The sequence below is a fragment of the Haliaeetus leucocephalus genome, unplaced genomic scaffold (genome assembly GCF_000737465.1).
Source record: "Haliaeetus leucocephalus isolate CR32 unplaced genomic scaffold, Haliaeetus_leucocephalus-4.0 Scaffold722, whole genome shotgun sequence".
NCBI classification, from domain to species: domain Eukaryota; kingdom Metazoa; phylum Chordata; class Aves; order Accipitriformes; family Accipitridae; genus Haliaeetus; species Haliaeetus leucocephalus.
The window spans coordinates 5,776,736-5,797,257 of NW_010973158.1; the positions used below are offsets into that span (position 1 = coordinate 5,776,736).

General features: G+C 38.8%; 1 protein-coding gene across 1 annotated transcript in view; it reads left to right on the forward strand.

The window, feature by feature from the left end:
- Nucleotides 1-20,522, forward strand: part of PPAP2A (phosphatidic acid phosphatase type 2A) — a 60,260-nt gene that overhangs the window by 2,276 nt on the left and 37,462 nt on the right. Inside the window, exons 2-4 of the mRNA XM_010580594.1 lie at nucleotides 6,576-6,730; nucleotides 15,925-15,991; nucleotides 19,639-19,799. Of these exons, the coding sequence (XP_010578896.1) occupies nucleotides 6,576-6,730; nucleotides 15,925-15,991; nucleotides 19,639-19,799 (383 nt within the window). The remainder of the gene's footprint in view (nucleotides 1-6,575; nucleotides 6,731-15,924; nucleotides 15,992-19,638; nucleotides 19,800-20,522) is intronic.

A 20,522-nucleotide genomic window follows, 5' to 3' on the forward strand; every position in this document is an offset into this window, starting at 1 on the left:
CCCACAGACAGATAAATCTCTTGCATACTACCTTCCCCCAGACTGTACATTACAAAATGAGCAGCAAAGCAAACATGGTTGTCCTGGCTGAAAATAAAAGCAAAAATAAATGTATAAGAGTGAGAGAGCTTAAACTTTCCGTTGCCCTCAGTAATTACCAGTTTTATAGGTTCGGCTCAGAATGATGCTATTTATCTGTCTGTGGGGTTATTTAACAGCATCATCTCTCTAATAAGAATGTAAGCTATGAAAAGTACCTTCTTCTTAAATGAGCAGCCTTTAGCTGAATAACTGAGTTTTTTTGAGGCTGTCATTTGCTGTTGTTTTACAGAGATTATTTCTCCAATACAGCCAGAATTCATGCTTGACACCCCCCAACTTAACTGTAGATTGTGGATTTCTTTACAAAAGCTGAAACTGTCTTTCTGTCAGCACATCAAGTACAGAATGCATTGAGTCTATTTTTCAGGATAAGTATAGAGAAATATAAAAATTCTTCTCAGTCTCATGTTAGTCTAGTACAGTTTCTCTTAATTAGCACTTACTTGTGAGTTCAGTACAGGATGAGGAAAAAGCTTTGGTTAATTATCACGCTAGAATGTTCTCCTTTTCCACAGGCTCTCTTAAGGGTAACTGCCTTTCTCCCAGTTTCTAGATATTTGTTTGTTTAAATGAGAAGAACTTCCTGATTGAGGACCAGGTAGGAGTCTTGTGTGTCTTGGAGAACTTGAAACACCAATTTAGCACAAGTTTTTAAGATGGCACAGAGCCTCAAGTGAAGATTTGGTTGCTTCCACAGATGAGAAGGCCAATTGGGGTTAGTTAAGGGATGTTTACAAAAAATAGCGCATTCCTTTGAACTACTTAAAACTGGAGGAGAAGGCACCACTGACCAGGAAACAATTTCACAAGGTGTTTAAGCTGATCTGAAACTATGGCTAGACCGTCCTTGTTCTCCCTTTTTCCACACCCTTGGCTACACGTTCCTATTCTGTCCTTTACACTGGCTCTAAGAGTCATGCACTTGGCCAGATGAGCAAGTGCTCCTGAAGAACCTGTGTTGTGTGGGCATGGGCTTTTTCTTTTTTTGGACAGGTTGGTGTGAAAACCTAGTGCTGTGACAAGGAAGGGGATAGCAGTGGATGGCTAGAGGTGGGAGAAGGGCAGGACAGTCTAGGTTGTCTTGAGGTGCTCTTGAAAGCATAGCCAGGTTTTTTGAGCACCACACTTGGTTCTGAACTAGATGGTACAGTATAACTTGGAACAATTAAAAGCTTCAAGACTCTCTTTTGTTTCAGATATAAAACTTAAATAGTTTATAAATGGAAGACCTATCTAAAACTGTGTCCATAGACTTAATTAGGAAAATGTTCCTAAATTTTAAGTAGAACACACAGTATTTTTAGACCTTGAAGCTACCTCCTCTTGAACAATATTCCCTGCTGATCTTAAGTATTTATGGCAACTGCCAGCTGTAGAAGAGGCTAATTCAGCTATAAATGCTGTTTTTTCCCTGTTTAGGGAAAAATATCCCATGCAGCTTGCTAGCAAAGCCAAATGGACACCTGAGTATCAGAATCTAACTCCTTATGCCTCCAGACTTAAGCACCTAACTCTAAAGTTATAGGTGTGATAAACGCCACAGATCAGAATAATAGTGCAGTGTTTCACACGTTGTAAAACGATCATAGTTTGGTGTCCAGTGCTTCCATTTGTAGGATAAATTGTGGAACTTAAATTACTTTTTTTGTTTTAATCTTTAAAAAAATTATTTAAAATGTAACAAATGACATATTTTTCATTAAACAGTCTTGGGTTTTTTTGTTGATTTTTGGTTTATTTTCTTTTTTTTCCAAAGGAAGACTTCGCCTCCCCCTTCCCTTGGGTATTGTTTTTTCTTGATACTCCCTTTCTATGGGTGGAGAACCATTCTCACAGTGACTTCTTGCCTAGTCTCCCACCCTGGACTTCCCTTCCTTCCTTACAGGCTTTTGTGCCATGCTGTGTTGTCCAGCCAGATCTGATTAAATGCGAGTTCCCTGAAGGCTGTTGATATTGCTATGAATTATCGGTAGGTTTTCAATGGAAACTACACTACAACTGGCTTGAACCTACAAATTAGAGTTGGAAACTCCTTGTGAACTCAGCATAGCCCCATGTAACTATTTCAGCTAGCTTAGCTTCACTCTGTACAAATGTTTGTTGCCCTGTTGTACAGTTCTAGCCAAAAACTTAAGGCTGTTCCTTCCCTGCATCCCCTGCTCAGTAATTCAAGTATCAGACTTGCCTCTCTCCTCTCCCTTTCTTTCCTGTGCACTTTTATTCTTGTCCATACATGTGAAGCTTTCACCTCTCTTTCATAGGTAAAGGCTTCAAATCTCTGCAGTCTCTTTTCCTGTTCAACTTTGTTACTACTGCTGTAGCTTTTGGGCTTAGCCAGAGTCTGTTTGCATGAGCATTACAGGAGAGGTGCCTCCCAGTCTTTTACAAGATCTTGGATGGGCCAGTTCCAGAGCACTTGAGTGATCAGATTGTTTTCCTTCTATAACGAAAGGGGAGAGAAACCAGATCAGAGGACTGCTGTTTCTTGCTACTACCGAGCAAAATGGCCCAGAACCTGTTGATCTTGTCAAGGACTAGTGACTAACTAGATAAATTTTAATGGAAAATAGAGAAACTCCAGTTCTAAGTCTGAAGCATGGGGAACTTCAAGGAACAGTCTTTTTTCACAGCTGAAGGTGCTTTAGAGAATATGAATAACAGCTGAGCGATTATGGTCCCTTAAGGTACAAAGTTGCCTAGATCACAAGAGCACCCTCAGAGGTTACTGCTGGTACTGGCTAGGTAAAAAGGAAGAGGAGGTATGTTGTGAAGAGGACCAAGTATGAGAGTTGATCTACAAGATTGCGTTTTAGCCTTGTAATCTTTAACTAGGTCTTGCTCACCCTTTCCTCCAGTTTGTAGAAGCTAATGAAACTGAACATGTGTGCATTCCTCAGAATTCCAGTGTACAGTCACCCTGCTTAAAAGTCATGGAGATGCTTGGCCCCTGTGATGGCAATACTGGCCTGTTATGTACATTAGTGTGTTTTTTTCTTTTTTTTTTTCTTACAGTGAAAACTTCAGGATTGTTTGCTTACATGTACTAAGTGTTGTCTCCTCTCCCTGTAAAATGAGCAATAGTAAAAATGCTACTACTTGTTTGGGGTAGGTTAACATTCAACTAAACACCATTTCACATAGTCTTCTACTCCACTGCTGGAAAGCAGTGCATCATTTAGATTGCAGTTGGAATTCTAACAGTGATGTAAAAAATGGTAATAGACAGTTAGTGTAAGATGTATAACCAACTTCCAGGTTCTTGTATTCTTTTACTATGGACTATACAAATGAATTTTGCAGTCGCTTTGGTGAAACTGTCCTCATCTGACCCCTTTGCTGCTTTTCCTCTTCTCCCCCTTCCTAATATCTCATGTTTGAAAGTAGAAACATATTTCTAAATTCCAACTCTAGTTTACACACTTTTAAAGTACTTTCTAAGCATTGCATAATGTAGTCAAATCAATTTGATTTAACAAAAAGGTGCATCCTTTTCTTTCAATGAAACAGATGTAAAAGGAACAAAGATGTACGAAGAAATATTAAATGTATAGGCACCAGAAAAAATGTGGATAACTGCTGGTTATGTAAAAGTTTTCTCGAACTAGTTTTTATAAAAAAGTTTCACATAAAGAAGACTAATGGGAAGAAAAGAAAGCTTAAATTAAATCTTGAGTTCCTTTCCTCTTTGTTTAATGAAAACTGAGTGCATAACACTTACTGTCAGGAATTCTCCCTAATTAAAAAATAAAAGCCCTCAAGCTTCTGCCTTAACTAAGTTACAGAGCGATTAATTATCTCCTGCTGCAGTTACACAACAAAAAAAACCCCCTTCATATTCAAACTGGTTGTTTGTTTTGCTGGTAGGCTTAAAAGACTGCTTGTGAAACGTAGGGTACTTTCTCTTTTTCATGTACACTCATGTAATAGCTCTCTTCCAGTTCCTAAAGAAATCTTCCTTGAAAAAAACACGTGACCCATGACTGTAAATCTGTCTACTTTGGTGGCAAGAAATCTGGAATTTTTGAGCCAAGAACTCTGTCATGTTTGCAAGTGAATTGCTGCAGTGTCTTGTAGTTTCTGAACTGGAGCACTTAGAGATCATACTTCAGCTGATAAAACCAAAATAGCCTGTCCTAATGAATTTAAACCCAGAAACAAAACCAAAGCAAAACACCTCAAAATCTTATTCTAAAAACTGAGCAATGTTGGCTAAAAAAGGTTGAGCTGGAAGGCTGAAAATGTAATTGAATGAAACAGAAAAATTCTTGGTGTTGAGTTGTAGCAATTTTCTTGGAAAACAGAGGTATGTCTAAGTAGTCAACTTCTGCAAAACACAAGCTGCTGTTTAAATTAACCATGAAAATGTGGTATTTCCACATGTGAAAATCTGGTGACCTGTTTGAGAAGATAGGATTGTATCAAATAGGTAATGGCTTTGCCACTCAATCATCCTGACGCTGGGTATGCAATAGCAGAGATAAAGACAGGAAACATGGGCTCTGACTTATGTTAGTGGAATCTTGCCATAGCCTTGAGTGGAGCTGAAAATTGGCTCCAGACATGTGAACATACAGCAATGTCCTTAGATCCCAGTGAACTTTCTAAGGTCTTCAGTGTGGCCCCCTTTGTATTTGAAGGGCTGCGATTCTTCTGTTTTGGCTACTTCTGCCATCTGCATTCTGTCAAGCTGTAGCTCTTTTCTCAATCATTAAAGCAGAGGAGGGAGGGAGACCTTTGAGATGCAGTTGCTTGGAAGGTATGTCATCCTGCTTCATGAATAACTTTGTGCTTAAAGTTGAACAAGCATAATGCTGTTTGCATTGTTGTTCAGTTTTGCTGTAGGTGATGATAAGCATCTGCTGAAGTGCTTTGCTGCATCAGCATCCCCAGTTGTTAAGGCAGTGAACAGTCCTTAGGATTTTGGATGCTATGTGGAAAAAATTCCTCTCTGCTCCATAGGAGGGTTTAAATTCCTGGCAAACTGCCTTCTGTGACCATAGCAATTTTCTTAGAAGAGGAGTTGGGGTATTACCAAGTACATACACAGTTTCAATATGCACTTCGCGAGCTTTTGCACTGTGGCTTAGCAGCCCAAAGAAGGGGCCAGGATTTATCACTCTGTTCCTACTGTTTCACTCTTGATGTCTTTTCTTCTAATGAAGTATGTAGAAATAAGCTTATTTAAAACCCCTTTAAGTGACTTATCTGATAGTCTTAACAAGTGTCACCAGAAATCAAAGCAATCTCTCATCACATGAACTTCATTGAAATGTTTTTTGTTCTTAGTACAGCAGTTTGTTTATATCGTGAGTAGTCTTTTCTGCTTCAATAATTGCACTTATCTCATTTACGTATAGAGTATCTATATGCAGAATTGCATATTACATGGATGTTGGGGAAAGTAGAAAGTTTAGTTTGCCCTTTTTTACCTTGTTTTAAACAAAAATCTACTTTTTTTGTTTTTGTTTGGGGATTTTGCAATTCTTACAGCATTGCCTAATTTATCCACTGCCCATCTGTTACTTGCTCAGGGGACCAAAGGAAATGGGGGGGGTGAAAAAGTAGAGTATAATGACAAACTTGGGTTTTCTGAGGTCACTGCTCCCGCAAATGTCTATTCCCTAGCTGATTCTTCTTGTCAGAAATGAGTTACAGACCTGAATGTAATTGTCAGAGGCCTTGATGGCTTCTTTGGCGTGACTGCCAGTATAGTGGAAGTGACCTTTTAAGAGAGGGAATAGGTAATATGTCACACAGTGTAAGTTCAGACAGCTATCACTTGTACCCAGGTTTCAGTTTGCATGTTAATAACTTAGTTATTTTCATGCAGAAATCTTCCAAAGTGTGCAAACGCTGTGTAAATGCGACTCTTAAAGTACAAATCTCGTTACCTTCAGATGCAGTCCATTCACTGTCCCTGTTGGTGTCTCTGCAGTTTTCTTGTTCCCCTTACCTGCATGAAAACTACTTGCATGAAATCTTTTAAATCCCGAACTACAACAAAATCTGTATGTATTTTTGTCTTGTTCTCTGTAAACACTAACCAGATTATAGTGTATAGAACAAGGCTGGTAATTCAGATACAAGGCAATGTCATGGGGTGGTGGCGAAGGAGGGGGTACAAAAGGCAGCCTGCCCTCAAGAGCTATTCAGTCATGTGGGTGGCAAATGCTTTCCTTAAGTGTCATCTTGGCTCAGTGTGTGGCAACTCACCTTACTGATGAAAGGACTTTGAAGTCTATTCTTAACTTCTGTATCTGGTGGGCAACCTCAGAGTCCTTCTGAAGTAGATTTCTAAAAGAGATAAATTTCTATAAACAGGATTTGGTAAGTGTGTGCATTGCATGATACTTAGGAAACTTGAGTTTTGCATGTTTGGTAGCTTCCTCCATGCATGTTTAAAAATGATTTTTTTTTTTGATTTAACCACATGTATTTCTTGTTTTTGTTTTTTGTTTTCCTTCCCCCAACAGCTGGCTTACCCCTTGGTGTTCTAAACTTGGCCAAAATAAAACCGTATCAGAGAGGCTTTTTCTGTAATGATGACAGCATCAAGTATCCGTTCCATGACAGTACCATCACATCCACTGTCCTCTACACAGTGGGGTTCACCCTGCCCATTTTCTCTGTAAGTAGCTAATATATAGGGAGCTTTGGTGATGGGAGTAAAATGTATGCCTTCCAAGAGTTCAGCACTGTGACTGTGAGTTGAAGACAGTCTATATAGGCAAAACCCCATGTATTTATAGTCATATGCATGTGAAAGGTACCTTTGCTACTTTCTGTTTGCACAGAAAATCTGGAACCAATCTGTAACTGCTAGTATCACTAATCTCATTTGTTTTAGGAGCAGAAAAAATGGAGATGAGGATTTAAATTGTATTAGTTAGTCTAGGCTTCTGTCATTGGGGAGAAGAATGCTACAGGCTTCCAAAATGCTATGGAATGAATACATCTCTTGTTCAGAATGGGTTAGTCTGATAACTTAAACACTTGTGATGTTAAAACTTCCACTGCAGTGGAGTGCACAAACCTGTAACTAGTGACTGTTGCTTCCATATATTTTCTAGAGAAATAAGTCTAATTTGGACTCAGTGGGTTTTCTTAGGTTTAAAAAAAATGTGATGACTCTTTAAACCCTTCAAAATGGGATACAGAGGCTGAAAATCTAGTTGCTTGTAGAAAAGAGGCTCAGTGTTTTCAAGACCACATGATTTTTACAAAGAACAATTTAACTCTTCAGTAGTTTTTTTTCTAACAATATTTTAAGCCTGATTGTATTCGGGCTTTTAGTAAGGTTTGAGCTTGTTTAGAAAACCAAAATGTAACTATTCAGAATAGTCTTGAACATGAAAATAAATCTTGTTGTTTCTGCCTGCAGTGATTGACCCAACTATATTAGAGATGGTCATAATCTTTGGTCTTCTGATAAATGTATATGCTGAATTAATCATAAGAAGTATATATTAAATTGGTTTAAGGATGGAAGCAGTCATTTAAAACAAGTAAACAGAAATCTGCAGAACCTCTATATGCATTACTCTAGTTTTCCCTTAAATGCTTATTTGTTAGAGCATGCATTAGTCCTATGCAGTAAATAGAAGGTAGACACAACAGTTATCATTAGCTTAGTTTCACTTTTGGGGAGAATAGTCTGAAGTTTGTAATTTTTACATGTACTGACATACATCTTCAGCACAACTTCAGGAAAATTTATTTTCCAGTAGGGTTGATGTGTACCTTAATTGATATGTGCACAGGTAAACTAGCAATTGCAGCTCTGTGCAATTTTGGACTTCTAAAGAGGCATTTCAGATGCAGTTAGATAATCTGTTGAATTGCTTGATTTTTTTTTTTTATCTTCCATTTTTAGATTTGAAGACGTTCCTGTAATAAAGTCAACTGAGATGCTTTTTTTTTTTTTTCTGGCTTTAAAGCAGTGGAGAAACATCTGACTTATAGCTAATTTACACAGAAGCATAAACATTTAAGGAGTGGTGTGGACAGCTATTGTAACTTTAACTGCCAAGTTATCTAAAATTATAACTTTGAATTTGACTTGCCAGTGATGCTAGTCTATTCTGATATTTTTCTTCTATGGTACTTTTGAGGATTCACACAGTGAATTTTATTGCCTGTCTTTGTGCTGGCGATTGGAGTATGTAATTGGAACAATCACTTCTGGCCTCCATGTTGAGAGGTTAAAAAAAAAAAAAAAAATTCTAAAGCACTTGTAGTTATGTAACATACAGGCTATCCATATCAGTTTTCTTCAGTCTGAATATTTTACAAACCTTAAAGCAGCACAGGTTTTCTGGAACCTAGTGAGAAAGTAATCACCGTAGTGTGTATGTTACTGCTCTGTGTAGTTAACATGTTAACCTAACTGGCTTTCTTAGTCTCAATTTTAGAGTCAGGGAACTCTTTACCTTCATGCAAGAGGTGAAAAATCACTTATGGCTACTGAAAACTTAGAGCTAGGGTGAACTGTATAACTAGGGAGTATGATATCTGAGTTATTACAACTTGCTGAGTTGAAAGTGGGTTGCAGTTGAATGCTTTCTAGCTTCAGGCTTGTCTTTATTAAAAATGGATGGGAAAGTTGATCGGTCTGGGAATATGAGAATCTGACATTCAGACTGGTTTTTGTTTTGGACTGACTCAGTGGAGGCTTGAGACTTTTTCCAAGGCAGCTTAAGTTTTTGGAAGTAGTATGTTCCAGAGTCAATATCCTCAGCAGGGACACAGCTGGCTCATGAAAGCTTATTGGGCAGTAATGCTGATTATCCCACATCTAGTGAAAAGTGTTATCCCCCATGAGACTTTCTTGAAAGGAACAGGCTTCTCAATGAAGGAATGGATGGTAAAAATCAGGTCTAATACTGGGCAAATAAGAGTTGATAAATCGCACTTTTGTGCAAACTTTTCTTCCCTAATTAAAGGCTACCTCGAACAGGATACTTGTTCCTAAGTAAGACTTACACCTCAGCTTTGTCACATCACAAAATAGAAGGAAGAACTTGTAATAGGAAGCTAAGGGAAGCAAAAGGACTCATCTGCAACATGTGAAAAAAAAAAAATTTCATTGAGTAGTAGGGTGGTTGTAGCCCTTCCCCTTAGCATTCAACAATGTATAGGTATTGCTGAGCCAGTTATTTAGTCCTGAATCCCTTAAGCCTCATGAAATCTAAGCAGAAATGCTTGAAATATTATGCATATGCCCCTTGCTGCACTAACAGCTTGCTTGTCTTCAGAGTGCAGTAAGAAATGGCCTGAACATCTTGCTGTATAAAAATAAAAGGTCTTGTCTGGTTCAGTTGTTGGGGTAGGCCCATAGTGGATTATAAAACAACTTCAAAGAAAAGAAAAACCCAACAAACCCTGTGGTAATGAGTAAGGAATAGATACTTCATTGTTAAGAATTCTCTTTCTGCATAAAATAAACTAGGCTGCCTGAACATTGATTTGTCTTCAGAACATTTTATGAAGCTTTATAAGATGTGTTAAAAACTTTCAGGGATTTAAAAAAAAAAAAAAAAAAAGAAAAAAAAAGAATGCTCTTGGAATTCACAGTTCCATTAATGAACTCTTTCTGTTCCCATTGCCACATTTTACCAGGAAATAAAATGTTTGGGAAAGAAACTCTTGTTTATTCTTTTCCGAGTGCCACTTCACAGTATGATACTTCTCAGTTTTACAAATTGTCTTCTGTGTCTGGATGGGAAGCACAATTTTAGTATTATAATTTTTGGAGACTTAGGGTCAACAAGCCTTGGTAGTGCTCTGGAAAAATGAATGTCTTTAGATGTCTAGACCTGTGTCTGGAGCAGCACACATCTATGATGACTGATGTTTCAAGAACCCCAGAAGATCTTTCTGATAATTCTACCTTCCCAAGTCTTTTTAGAGATGTTTAGAAGGTAATTCAGAATAGTCTAAAAGCCATGACTAGTTAGAGAGGGTAGTGGCTCTAGACTGCAGATCTAGGAATATTCTGAAATTAATCTTTAAGATGATGTACTTGGTCTGGCATTTTTGGTCTTTAGCTGTTTGCATGAGATCAGCTCTTCCAAGTATAAATGACAAATTAATGTCAGTGTCTTTCTGTTGCAGTGAGGTCCAACCATGCCTGTTTGCATGTGTCCTATTCAGTTGGTCTTTTCTGGTGACTTCACCTCCAATCAGTTTTTTTCTTCCTCCAGTCATCTCGCTTCTTAAGACCACTGCCCTCAGTGACACCCATGCAGCTTCTCTTAGATCTAAGGGTGGGTGCAGTTGGGGGACAGAGAAGCACAGAGCAAAGGAGACCTCTCTGAAGCATTCTTCTCACCAAAGGAGCAGAAGAACAGAGCAGCTCAAGAGTTGCTGAGTTTCATCTGCTACCTGTGCTGGGTTCTGAGCAGGGTTTCTGTAGTTCCCTACCAAAGCTTTGCCTAGCTGCTCTGTTCAGGAGCTGAAGGGACACAACCCTCTGGTGAGTTTCTATATGATGGACTGGTTTATGAGAGGGCAAGAGTTCAGTTCTTCTAACTCAGCCAAACTGCAGCACTGAGTTTCTGGGGAACAAAGTAGTTTGCGACAACTGTTGCTACTAAAACAGGCAATGCAAAAACTGATGTTCCTCACAGGGGAGGTGTTCACTAGTAAACAGTTTTGAGGAAGTCAATTCTTTGGGATGAGCTCTGCTATCTGGGACTTCTTTGAGAGAAACGAACATTATGGGCCTGTAGAACTTAATTTCTCCACCTTGAATGCATCCAGAAGATATTTAGGTGGTCAGGTCATGTTGTCTTCTACTTCAAAAAACAAAACCAAAACATTCTTATTTTGGTTTGGCAAAGGCTAGTGTCTTCAGTATCACAATGCCTTCGCAAAAGGAACCTATGTAGCTTTGCTCCTGTGCCAGCTTTAACCTGTTAGGCATTAGGCTTAATGTTTTCAGAAACGTCTCCTTCTACCACATGTATCAATGTAACTTTTCCTTCTTACAGATTAGCACAATCATACTTTGGAGGCAATCTACTGACTTCTTTTCTGGCAAAAGGAACTAATCTTCTTTTATGCTCTGTTTGTGAAAGGGTTATATTTTGCAGGGAAACTTTTCTTGAAAGCACCTATTTGATTAACAACATAAGCACTTACTGGGCTAATTCATAGATTTCCTGAGACACAAATGTAGTGACTGCTGTGGTGGAGGCTGACAAAGTAGGGGACTGTAATGAAGCCTATTGGAGACTGTTAGATTGGTACATGTGCACTTTTTTTTTTCAGCAGTGTCAAAGCTTTATGGCCCACTGTTGATAGTTCTGCAACTAACTGAAATTAAAAGCTGCTGTTTGACACTAGAGTGGACTTTTGCATCCTTTAACTTAATTTTCAGGTTTCAGGTTATGTATTAGTAATTTTATTATGCTCTGAACAAGACTTTGCCTCTTACCTGGTAAACTTTTTCAAGAGGAGAGTAATGTTTTCATGTTTTTTTTGAATATTCATGGCACTGGCAACCTTTCTGGGCAATGCTGTTGGACGTCATAATCTGGCATAAGTTCTACTTGATACTAACTGTTCATCTTGTACTGCTGCAGATCAGTATCATCTCTGAACCCAAGCTTATTCTGAGGAATAAACTGCTAATTTGTGTTTGTTCAAACTCTGTTTAAAGCCAACATAATAACAACCCATGTTTGTACTATGTGAAGGATTAATGTGCAGGGTGATGCACTTTGAATTGATGAGTAATTCCTGGGTGAGATCAGTGCTGTGGGGGACAGAGGCTAAGAAATGGCAGTTGCTGCATCCAGCTTTAGCCCCACTTCTCCCCTGTCCACGGTGAGGTTGTTCTGGTGGGCTCAGTTTGAAATCAGGTGAGGAAGGATCTGAGGAACACCACTTCTGGTTTGATACTTGTACAAATCACTCCTGCCAGATGCAGTTCATTTTAAATAAATAAATTGCAGCAACTTGCTTAAGTCTGTGGACTTAATATTGTACTTTTCTCAGTCCTTCAGGTACATTTGTTAATACAGGGATGAAGAACACATGCAGTGTATGAAACTGAGTAAAATAGTTGGCAGCCTAACAGTGGAAGGAGGTCCAGTCAAGGGCTTTTAAAGTGCAGAGTGAAGCTTGGTCATAACTATGAGAAAGCTAAGCGATCACAGTGGTTTGAGTTGTTTTTGAAGGTATTATTTAGTAGAGTATACAAAAAGGTAAAATGGAATAGGGAGAAACATAGGGAGAGGGAGTTGCAATATTTAAAGGCTTGTCACTTAAGCAAAAACCCCAGTCTGTGGCATAGATTTTTTACTTGTCTCGTACCTAGTTGTCAATAACTTGATGTTGACATCCAGGACTTAGAGACCAGAGACTCAAGGGGGTGGTGAAAAAGGGAAGGGACTACACCAGAAACCAGAGATGAGCACCAGGGAAAGTAAGTGAAAGAGGGGGAAAGTTCCTTTTTGTGCTGCCTCTTCTGATTCCCTTCCTCTGGCTCACCCCATTGTACCTCTTTCTGTTCTGCCTTGAGCAGTAAAATGTCCATGCAGAGAGATGGTTTTTACCAATCTCCTCTGGAGAAAGCTGAATGACAAAATGCAGCAGTTGATCTTGGTGAACTGTGGAGTGATGGTATAAGCATATTTCTTACTAGGTGCCCTCCTGAACTTCACAGCTTCTTTTAAGAAATGGGAAGTAGCATTGTTCTGGTACTGAGGAGAAGCCAGTGTCTTAATTTAATCTGCAAAGAGCTGTATGATACCATAACCAATCCCCATAGAATGTGAGCAGTTATACAGAGTAACACTGAACTCAAAAGTTTTAACCAACCTTTCACAAAATGCGTGTTTTTCCAGGCAGAATTTCTAGTGTTGTACAAATGAATACTATGGGTTGTTTTTGCTGATGCAGTTAGTAATGAAATCTCTACAGCATATTCAGGGGGAATGTTAGCTTGTGCTTTCTGTCTTAATTTCTGGTATAAGGAGACTTAAACCTCAAAATACTACTTATGCCTTTTTTTTTTTTTTTTTTTTAATTTAAGAAGTCTAGGTGTCCGTTCTGGTTTAAAGCTACACTAATGAAGTTGGCCTTAGATAATACCACAAAGTGGTTGTGGCTTTTCTTGAAGTGTTAGGAGAAAAGACAGCAAAATCTTTTAAATTTCTTTTGTTTCTAAACTCTGGAGAAAGACTATTGCTACCCAGTGCTTAAGCACAGATGATTAAAGCTGTTTGTCTGAAACATATCCACTGTTTCCTGGTGTCAGTCACATCTATTCTCTTCCTAATTCCTTTCATATACCAGGACGATTGTGTACTCAGGCTAAAGGCAGCATTTAAAAATAAATGTCATTATTTAGATCTGTACATTCGAATGATTACTTCACCAAAATCTTAAGAAACTAAATAGTCATGGGATTAGATGAAGAATCCTTACATGTATAAATAATTTATTCAAAAGTGAGAAGTGGATGGTAGAAGTAAGTGCTCCCTGGCTTTCACAAGGAAGGAGGGTACCAAGTAGAGCTCTCCAGGAGTCTGCCCTGTTCAGTATAGTCATAAATGCCCTGGAGGTGAGTGTATGCAGTGAGGCAGCAAACTTGGGTACTTGGAGCAGTAAATACAAAAGATGGCAATGACATGGCTGGTGAAATAGAGTGTGGATAAATGTCAAGTGATGTCCTTCCTGAGGACAGTGGAAAGGACAACTCGAGGGCAGCATATAGTGTGATGTTCTCTGTCTTCACTGGAGTGGTAATGATCAGCTTTTAGTTCTGTGGAGTGATCATCTTCATGCCCAGTAACAGTGAAGAAATCTAATCAAGATTAGAAACTTGGAAAGAAGTAGATCTGTGTTATACAGGAAATTTATGGGAAAAAAAACAATATAATCAGTCACAAATTACTTAAGCTTGTGAGGAAATCTAATCCATTATGCTTTATGAGTCAGACTATTGGACAAAAGTACTGTAATTGTTTAAAATATTTAGACTTACTAGTCGAGCTACTTGTTTCTACCTCTTGAATTCGGACTGAAAGGCTGTTTCAGAGGTCTATATATCTCCCTCACTATGAATGTCTTTATTGCCAGCTGTATTTGTAGCTCCTTAATTCTTGGTGGTTGTTGGATCAGTATTGCTTTTTTTTCCTGATCTCTGCTGCCTATGTAATTAGCTGATTTACAGGCCTTCAGTTCTGCTGAACTGTGCAAACCCCTACTTTTCTCGTTTTTGAGGTAATGAGGAATGTACTTTAGCAGTCCTTCTCTGTCTGCATTTAAGAGACTTGAATTAAAACCATGTTTGCAAATTCTGACTGATTGCTGTTTAAGAAGAAATTATTGTCAGGTGGCTAAAAGCATTAAGGCCTTTAGAAAGGCTTGTTTAATGGTCACACTGTTATATTGATGTACAACAGCCATAGGAAGCAGACATTATTTTCCCCTCATATTCTCCCAGCTCATCAGAGTTGTTTAGCCTCCAGGTGCATGACTCTGAACTCACTACTGCACAAATCTCCATCTATTCTCTTGCTTCAGTCTTAAAGAGTTGTTTTACAGGCAGAACTGGTTGACCTTGATCTTTCACTGTATCAGAGAATTGCCAGCTCTGTCAGCAGTACATCTACTAGTTACTCATTGATGATGCTGGCATATGCACTGCATAACACTAGCTTGTTGACTTTATCCTTGAGGCTACCCTACTGGTAACCTCTTCCCAACCTTATAATTCCTCTTAACATACCTGTTGTCATCACCCTTTAGGCAATTTCTTCACTGTTTTACAATTGACTTGGAAAATGAAGTGTACATCAGGGTTGCTTTTTGGTATTGTCATACAGGAAGTATTCAGTAGAGAGTCTTTAATGACCCTCTGCCATCTCTACTCCTTACTTAAAAGGAGTACTTAAACTCCCCAATTTCTTCTATTTTCATGTAAAACTGAGCCCAACTAATTTTTACTAATTATCCTTTCTAATGTGCCAAACTTTCCCCTTAGAAATTGTAGGTTGTTTAGGGTAAAAATGGGTATTTGTAGAAAAAGCAGAGCATTTCTTTTAACTTACTGTGGCAGCATGTGACTATGGCGGATGAGCAGCATTTCTTTTCCCAGTGATCTGCTGTTGAATCTTTGCTACTTTTCCTTGAGAAACTATTTTAGACTTTAATGTGGATAAATTTTCAGGCAAGGAAGCACACCATCTCCTATGCTACTATTAAAATCTGTTCCTCAGTTGTATCTGGGAAGTTAAAGACCTTGGCAGTAATGATAGTTGTACCATTATAAAGACAAATATAATTTGGTATCTTCAGTCATGTTCAGTCCTCCTGTGCCACAAGGTTTCATGTGTAGGAATTGCCACTGTGATACAAGAACTTATTTCCTGTCTTCTGAAATTATGATATCTCTTCAGGGTGACAAACTGACATGTCTATCACAGCTATAGGGAAACCCTACTGCTGTATATGCTATAGTAAGGGACTTTGCCTCTTCCATCACTTATGCCAGTTCTGCTTGTTTCTCCTGCTTATACTAATGAAAAAGCCAAACGGTATTTTTCTCTGTCTGCGTTGTCTTCGAGGGAGAGAGACTTGCACTGCAGAAACTACTTAAGCTATATATTTGAAATAACTTTGATTTGATTTTAGAAAGTAAGTGTGGTGGTTTTTTTTTTTAAATTTAAAATCTGACAAAACCAGACTTTGCAGATTCATTTAAAACAGAACAAAACCCTAAGTATTGTGAGAAGTTTTTCTTAATGGCTTCACTTGCCAGAAAATGAAGGAGTTGCCGCCCCTCTGGTTTGACTTCTACTTTTCTCCCAGCTCCCACCAGCTAATAGTGAAGCCAATCCATGTTTGTTTAAAAGAAGTAAATTAAACCTGCTGTGTGGAACATGTTCTGAGGGAGTAGGTATTGACACTGGAGAGTACTTTAACCAAAAAGGCATCAAAAGTCAGTACTGGCATGGTTTTTCAGGCTAATAACTGCTTTGGATTGAGCAAAAGGTAAATCACAAATGTTGTAGTGCTGTGATTTTAGTCTTCAGTTTACCAGCGTTAAGTCAATCTGATCAATTTTACTGTAATCTGTTTTTTAGAAGTTAAAACCTTTATCTGAAGCTTTCATAGAATCATAGAATTGTTTAGGTTGGAAAAGACCTTTAAGATCATTGAGTCCAACCATGAACTCAATATTACCATGCCCACTAAACCACGTCCTGAAGTCCCACACGGAGCATGTCTCCTTTCAGCACTGAAATGTGCCGAGAAGAGCAATAAGACAAATGACTAGTGGAATTACTTTTTAAATCTGTTACACAGTTGGGGGAACTGAAAAAACACTTCATGAATTTTACTATATAAGCTTTTTCAGCAGTATTGTATTTCAATGCATAGCTCTTCCAATTGATTGTTACTTCAAACCAGGTAGATACCTAGAACTTTAAGACTTACACTATCTTACCTAAATTTCGCTGGTTGTGACTTCAGGAAACTGTTTATAAAATTTTCTTTCTTAATTAGCAAAGTGGGATTGGTTTCAGATAGAGTAAAAGAGGTAGAAAGAAATTATGAAAAAGAAGGCATTTTAATAACTTATTTTAGCTGGTTGTTACTTGCTTAAAAAGCAAAACAAAACCAAACTTTGAGTTATTGGTATTTTGGTTACATGATCTTGATATAAGAAGGTGCTGCAAGCAATTACAGACTAATTACATCATAATCTCAACGTTGCTGAGAAGTGAGCACACATTTCAAGCAGCTTCTCTTTGCGTGGAAAAGCATGCGTTGTCACTGCATGAGGGACTTCATTCCCATGATCTGCATACCATTTCCACTTCCCATTTCTGATTTAGCAGCAGGTAATTGCCTTTAAAAAAAACCAACAAAGCCACCCAAACCCACCTGAATAACCCCAGCACTCTGAAAAATTTGTGTCCCAGCTTGAGATGCTGAAACATTCAGGTGGGTAGGAGGAAATGAGGAGTAAGCCACTGTGACACCATTATTCATAGAGCAGGTATCTCTGCTCAGAAGTATTTGTGGTGGTGTGCTGAAGCTGTAGTAAGGTTTTTCTAGGCTGAACTTAATTTTGTGAGCAACTGCTTTACCATGATTGAAACTACCTACTTTAAACAAGTAAACCTGTAAATTAGAGACTCTTATTTGTGTATGCCTCATTCTCCAATTCTGGAGATCTAAAAAAAATACACTTTTCTCAAATACAGTCTTGAATCTTGGTGTTAGTATGTGTGCGAGGCAAAGGATGAAGTTTTCATTCCATACGTATTTTATTGAATAAATAATGTTGGAAACACACCACAGCATTATGTTGACAAGTCACAGTCCCCTCACCATGACTGCACGCTGCTTTTGCCTCCTCCCTTGCACAAATTAGCTAAATACCAAGTAACTAATGATATGTTGTGACATGCTGTCACAATACCAATGCGAGGGGAGGGCAGAAATGAGGTCTGGGCTGCAATGTTTTCTAAAACCCTGCTATTATTACTATTAGGAGAAAGGGAGAGGGATTTTTTTCCCTGGTAGGAAAGGCCATGTTTTTGCACTGTACTGCAGAGTCCAGCTCCAGGGTTCTGTGCTGGCTGGTGTCTGAATAGTTCAGTGTTTTGGCGAGGCTCTGGCTTGGCTCTTAGCCTGTCCTTCTGTGCTGCTTTGTTGGTGTGCTTGGATAGCTTCCAGATCTAGATCAGTTGTAGTCCTGCTGGTGTGGAACTGGAAACAACCCCTCTTCACAATGACAGTGTGTTTTTCTGCCACTTTCAGAGGGAAGGTTTTGCATGCTATTGATTTTAGGACTATAACAGTACGGAAGATACTTGATTCTTTACAACGAGCTTAGCTGGAGTACATGGGCACTATGATAAGCCCATAACTACTTGGTCATGGAACAAAGCTGTGTCTCGTTCATCATGGGTCGCTTCAAGGAAATTTTCACCTTATGAGCCATTAGTTTGTTATTTGTTTTTCTGTGTCTGTTTTCAAACTGAAGCATTCTTTTAAGCAGTCACTTCATGGTGTGAAGAACAAAATTGATAGCAAATGATTGGTGAAACCACAGTATGTGCCATTTGTGATGAGCCCAGGAGTCAGACTGAGTTTGGAGGACTTCATGGGTAGAGGCTAAAGGGGAAAGGATTGAAAAGGATCCTAGGTCTTTTTCTTTCTTTTTTCTTGTAAATCCTGACTGTGTAACAGTGTTTCTCTTCTCTTCCCTAACAGTTTTCTTACTACTTGGTTGGTATCTTTTTTCCTCCTTTTTTCCTGTTCTTTCTGTGTTTACTTTTGTTTGTACACACTTAATTGGGGGCAGCTGTCTATATGGAAAGGAGGAGGTGGGCTATGCCTTGACACAGGGGTCCTGAGGAGAGAACTGAGACTACAGCAACATCTTTCTCTGACAGGAAGGAAGGAAGGAGGCTGGTTTTCATCTTTCTGATCCCTTACCGGTAGATTAGGAGTGTCTCCCTGCTGATGATTTTTCTTGTCTAACTCTAAATTGCTGTGCATTTTATGTGCAATACTGCTGAATTTTGAGCACAAAATCAAGGGCTTTTAAGTACTTTAATGCCACTGGGCTGTACATCCTTAAATTAAAGATGATTTATTGTTTTGTTGAACTTTCTTGGTAGTCCTCCACCTTTTTTTTCCATACAGCCATTTCTTTCTGAGGGTATTCATCCTTGTGTACAAACAGATTATGCAGATGGTGTATGTGTGTCAAGGATGGAGGATTGGGGTTTGGGGTTTAAAAATGTGATTCTCTTAGTTTGTAGTAACTTCTATCTTATTTTGAGCTTCTTTTTTTAAGCGTTGCTATTCAAATGACTAGTTTTGGTTAGTGCTGTAGGTCTCTTGAGGTGCAATAGCACAAAGCATTGTGTTCTGTCGAGTTTAGGATGAGCCAAGGGGTCTTTTGTCAAAGAGAGGGGAATAAAATCTCCATGCCCTGAGGTTGTAGGGCTTGTGCAGTGACCACATTTTTCTGGGGAACTATCCAGTGTGTGTGTGGAAGTGAGGGGATTGCATGCATGTGTATTTTTTCCTTTTTTTCATATCTTCCTGAAAACTCCCTCTGCACTTGCACTCCCTGAGAAGCACCCCTTTTCTGCTTTCACAAAATGCAGTTTATGCTCTTCTGACTTGTAAAGTTGTCCAGAGAAAGTATAAAGGGGCAACTGTTGCTCACTGGAATATAAAGGAATAGTTGGTAATTGTGGCAGTAGAGTGAGCAACTCGGTAGTTATCACTGACCTGTTTACTCCATCATGGTTTCAGCATGCTTCCATACTTGATATGCCACAAATACGAAGGTGAGAGGAATCCTGTCCTGCTCTCCTTCATTCAGCAGTCCTTCCTGGGAGCTGCAAAGACAAGGCAATAGTCATTGGCCAAAGGAAGTGCATAACCTTCTAACTTGCTGCATGTCCGTTCCTCTTTATGCACTTCTCTTTGGAAATGCGGGGGTATAATCATCGCTAGAGTTTGTGTTGCTTTTGTAATATATTTTTTATTCCTTTTTGCTAGCTGGCTTGCCTTTTGCAATTCTCAATTCAAGACGTATCCCCTTCCAGAGAGGAGTTTTCTGTAGTGATGAATCCATCCAGTATCCATACAAAGAGGACACCATTTCTTATAAGTTGTTAGCAGGAATAATTATTCCTTTCAGTGTAATTGTTGTAAGTTAAACTTTTCTTCATTGCATTTGATTTCAATGGGGGTGGGGGAGTGGGAGGAGGGGCAATCTGTTAATGCAGACTTCTAAAACTGTATTCTATAAGATTTCTTGACTTCAAAATACGTTAGACCAGGCATTAAAGCAGTAGAAATGGTGTTCTGGCAAGAATAAGTAAAAGGTTTTCTTTAATTGAAGTCAAACAACTAGAATTGTAGAACAGAAAAAGAATACCTTAGAACCATGGTGGCTAATTCTATAGTCTGAGAGAGAAAAACTTCCTCCCTTACCATGTCAGTTAAGAATAACACTAATGTATTTTAAATGACTGTGTCAAGCTTTTCTATTTTAGGAGCTACTACTTAAGAATATGAGTTTGCATGACCTGTTAAGGCATCAGTTTTATCTGCCACAGAGTCATCGGAAGTACTTCTGTGTGTGGAAGCATAGCAACAGATCCTGAGTTCTTTAATAGAAAGATACTATTGCTGCTAATCAGAACTTATCAAAAGCATAACTAGAATAAAAAGAATAAGTAGCCAGGGAGTTTTCCCCTGCATACTTCCCCAAAGGTCAGGATAAAACACTAGGCCCACTTCTGTTTGAGTTAATGGTAGGGCCTACTTTCATGCTGCACCTAACCTGGTTGAAAATGGGGTACCGTTCTCCTTCCCTCCTCTTCACACCAGATCAGCGAGCTGGAGACATTGCCTCTGCAATTGCCTGT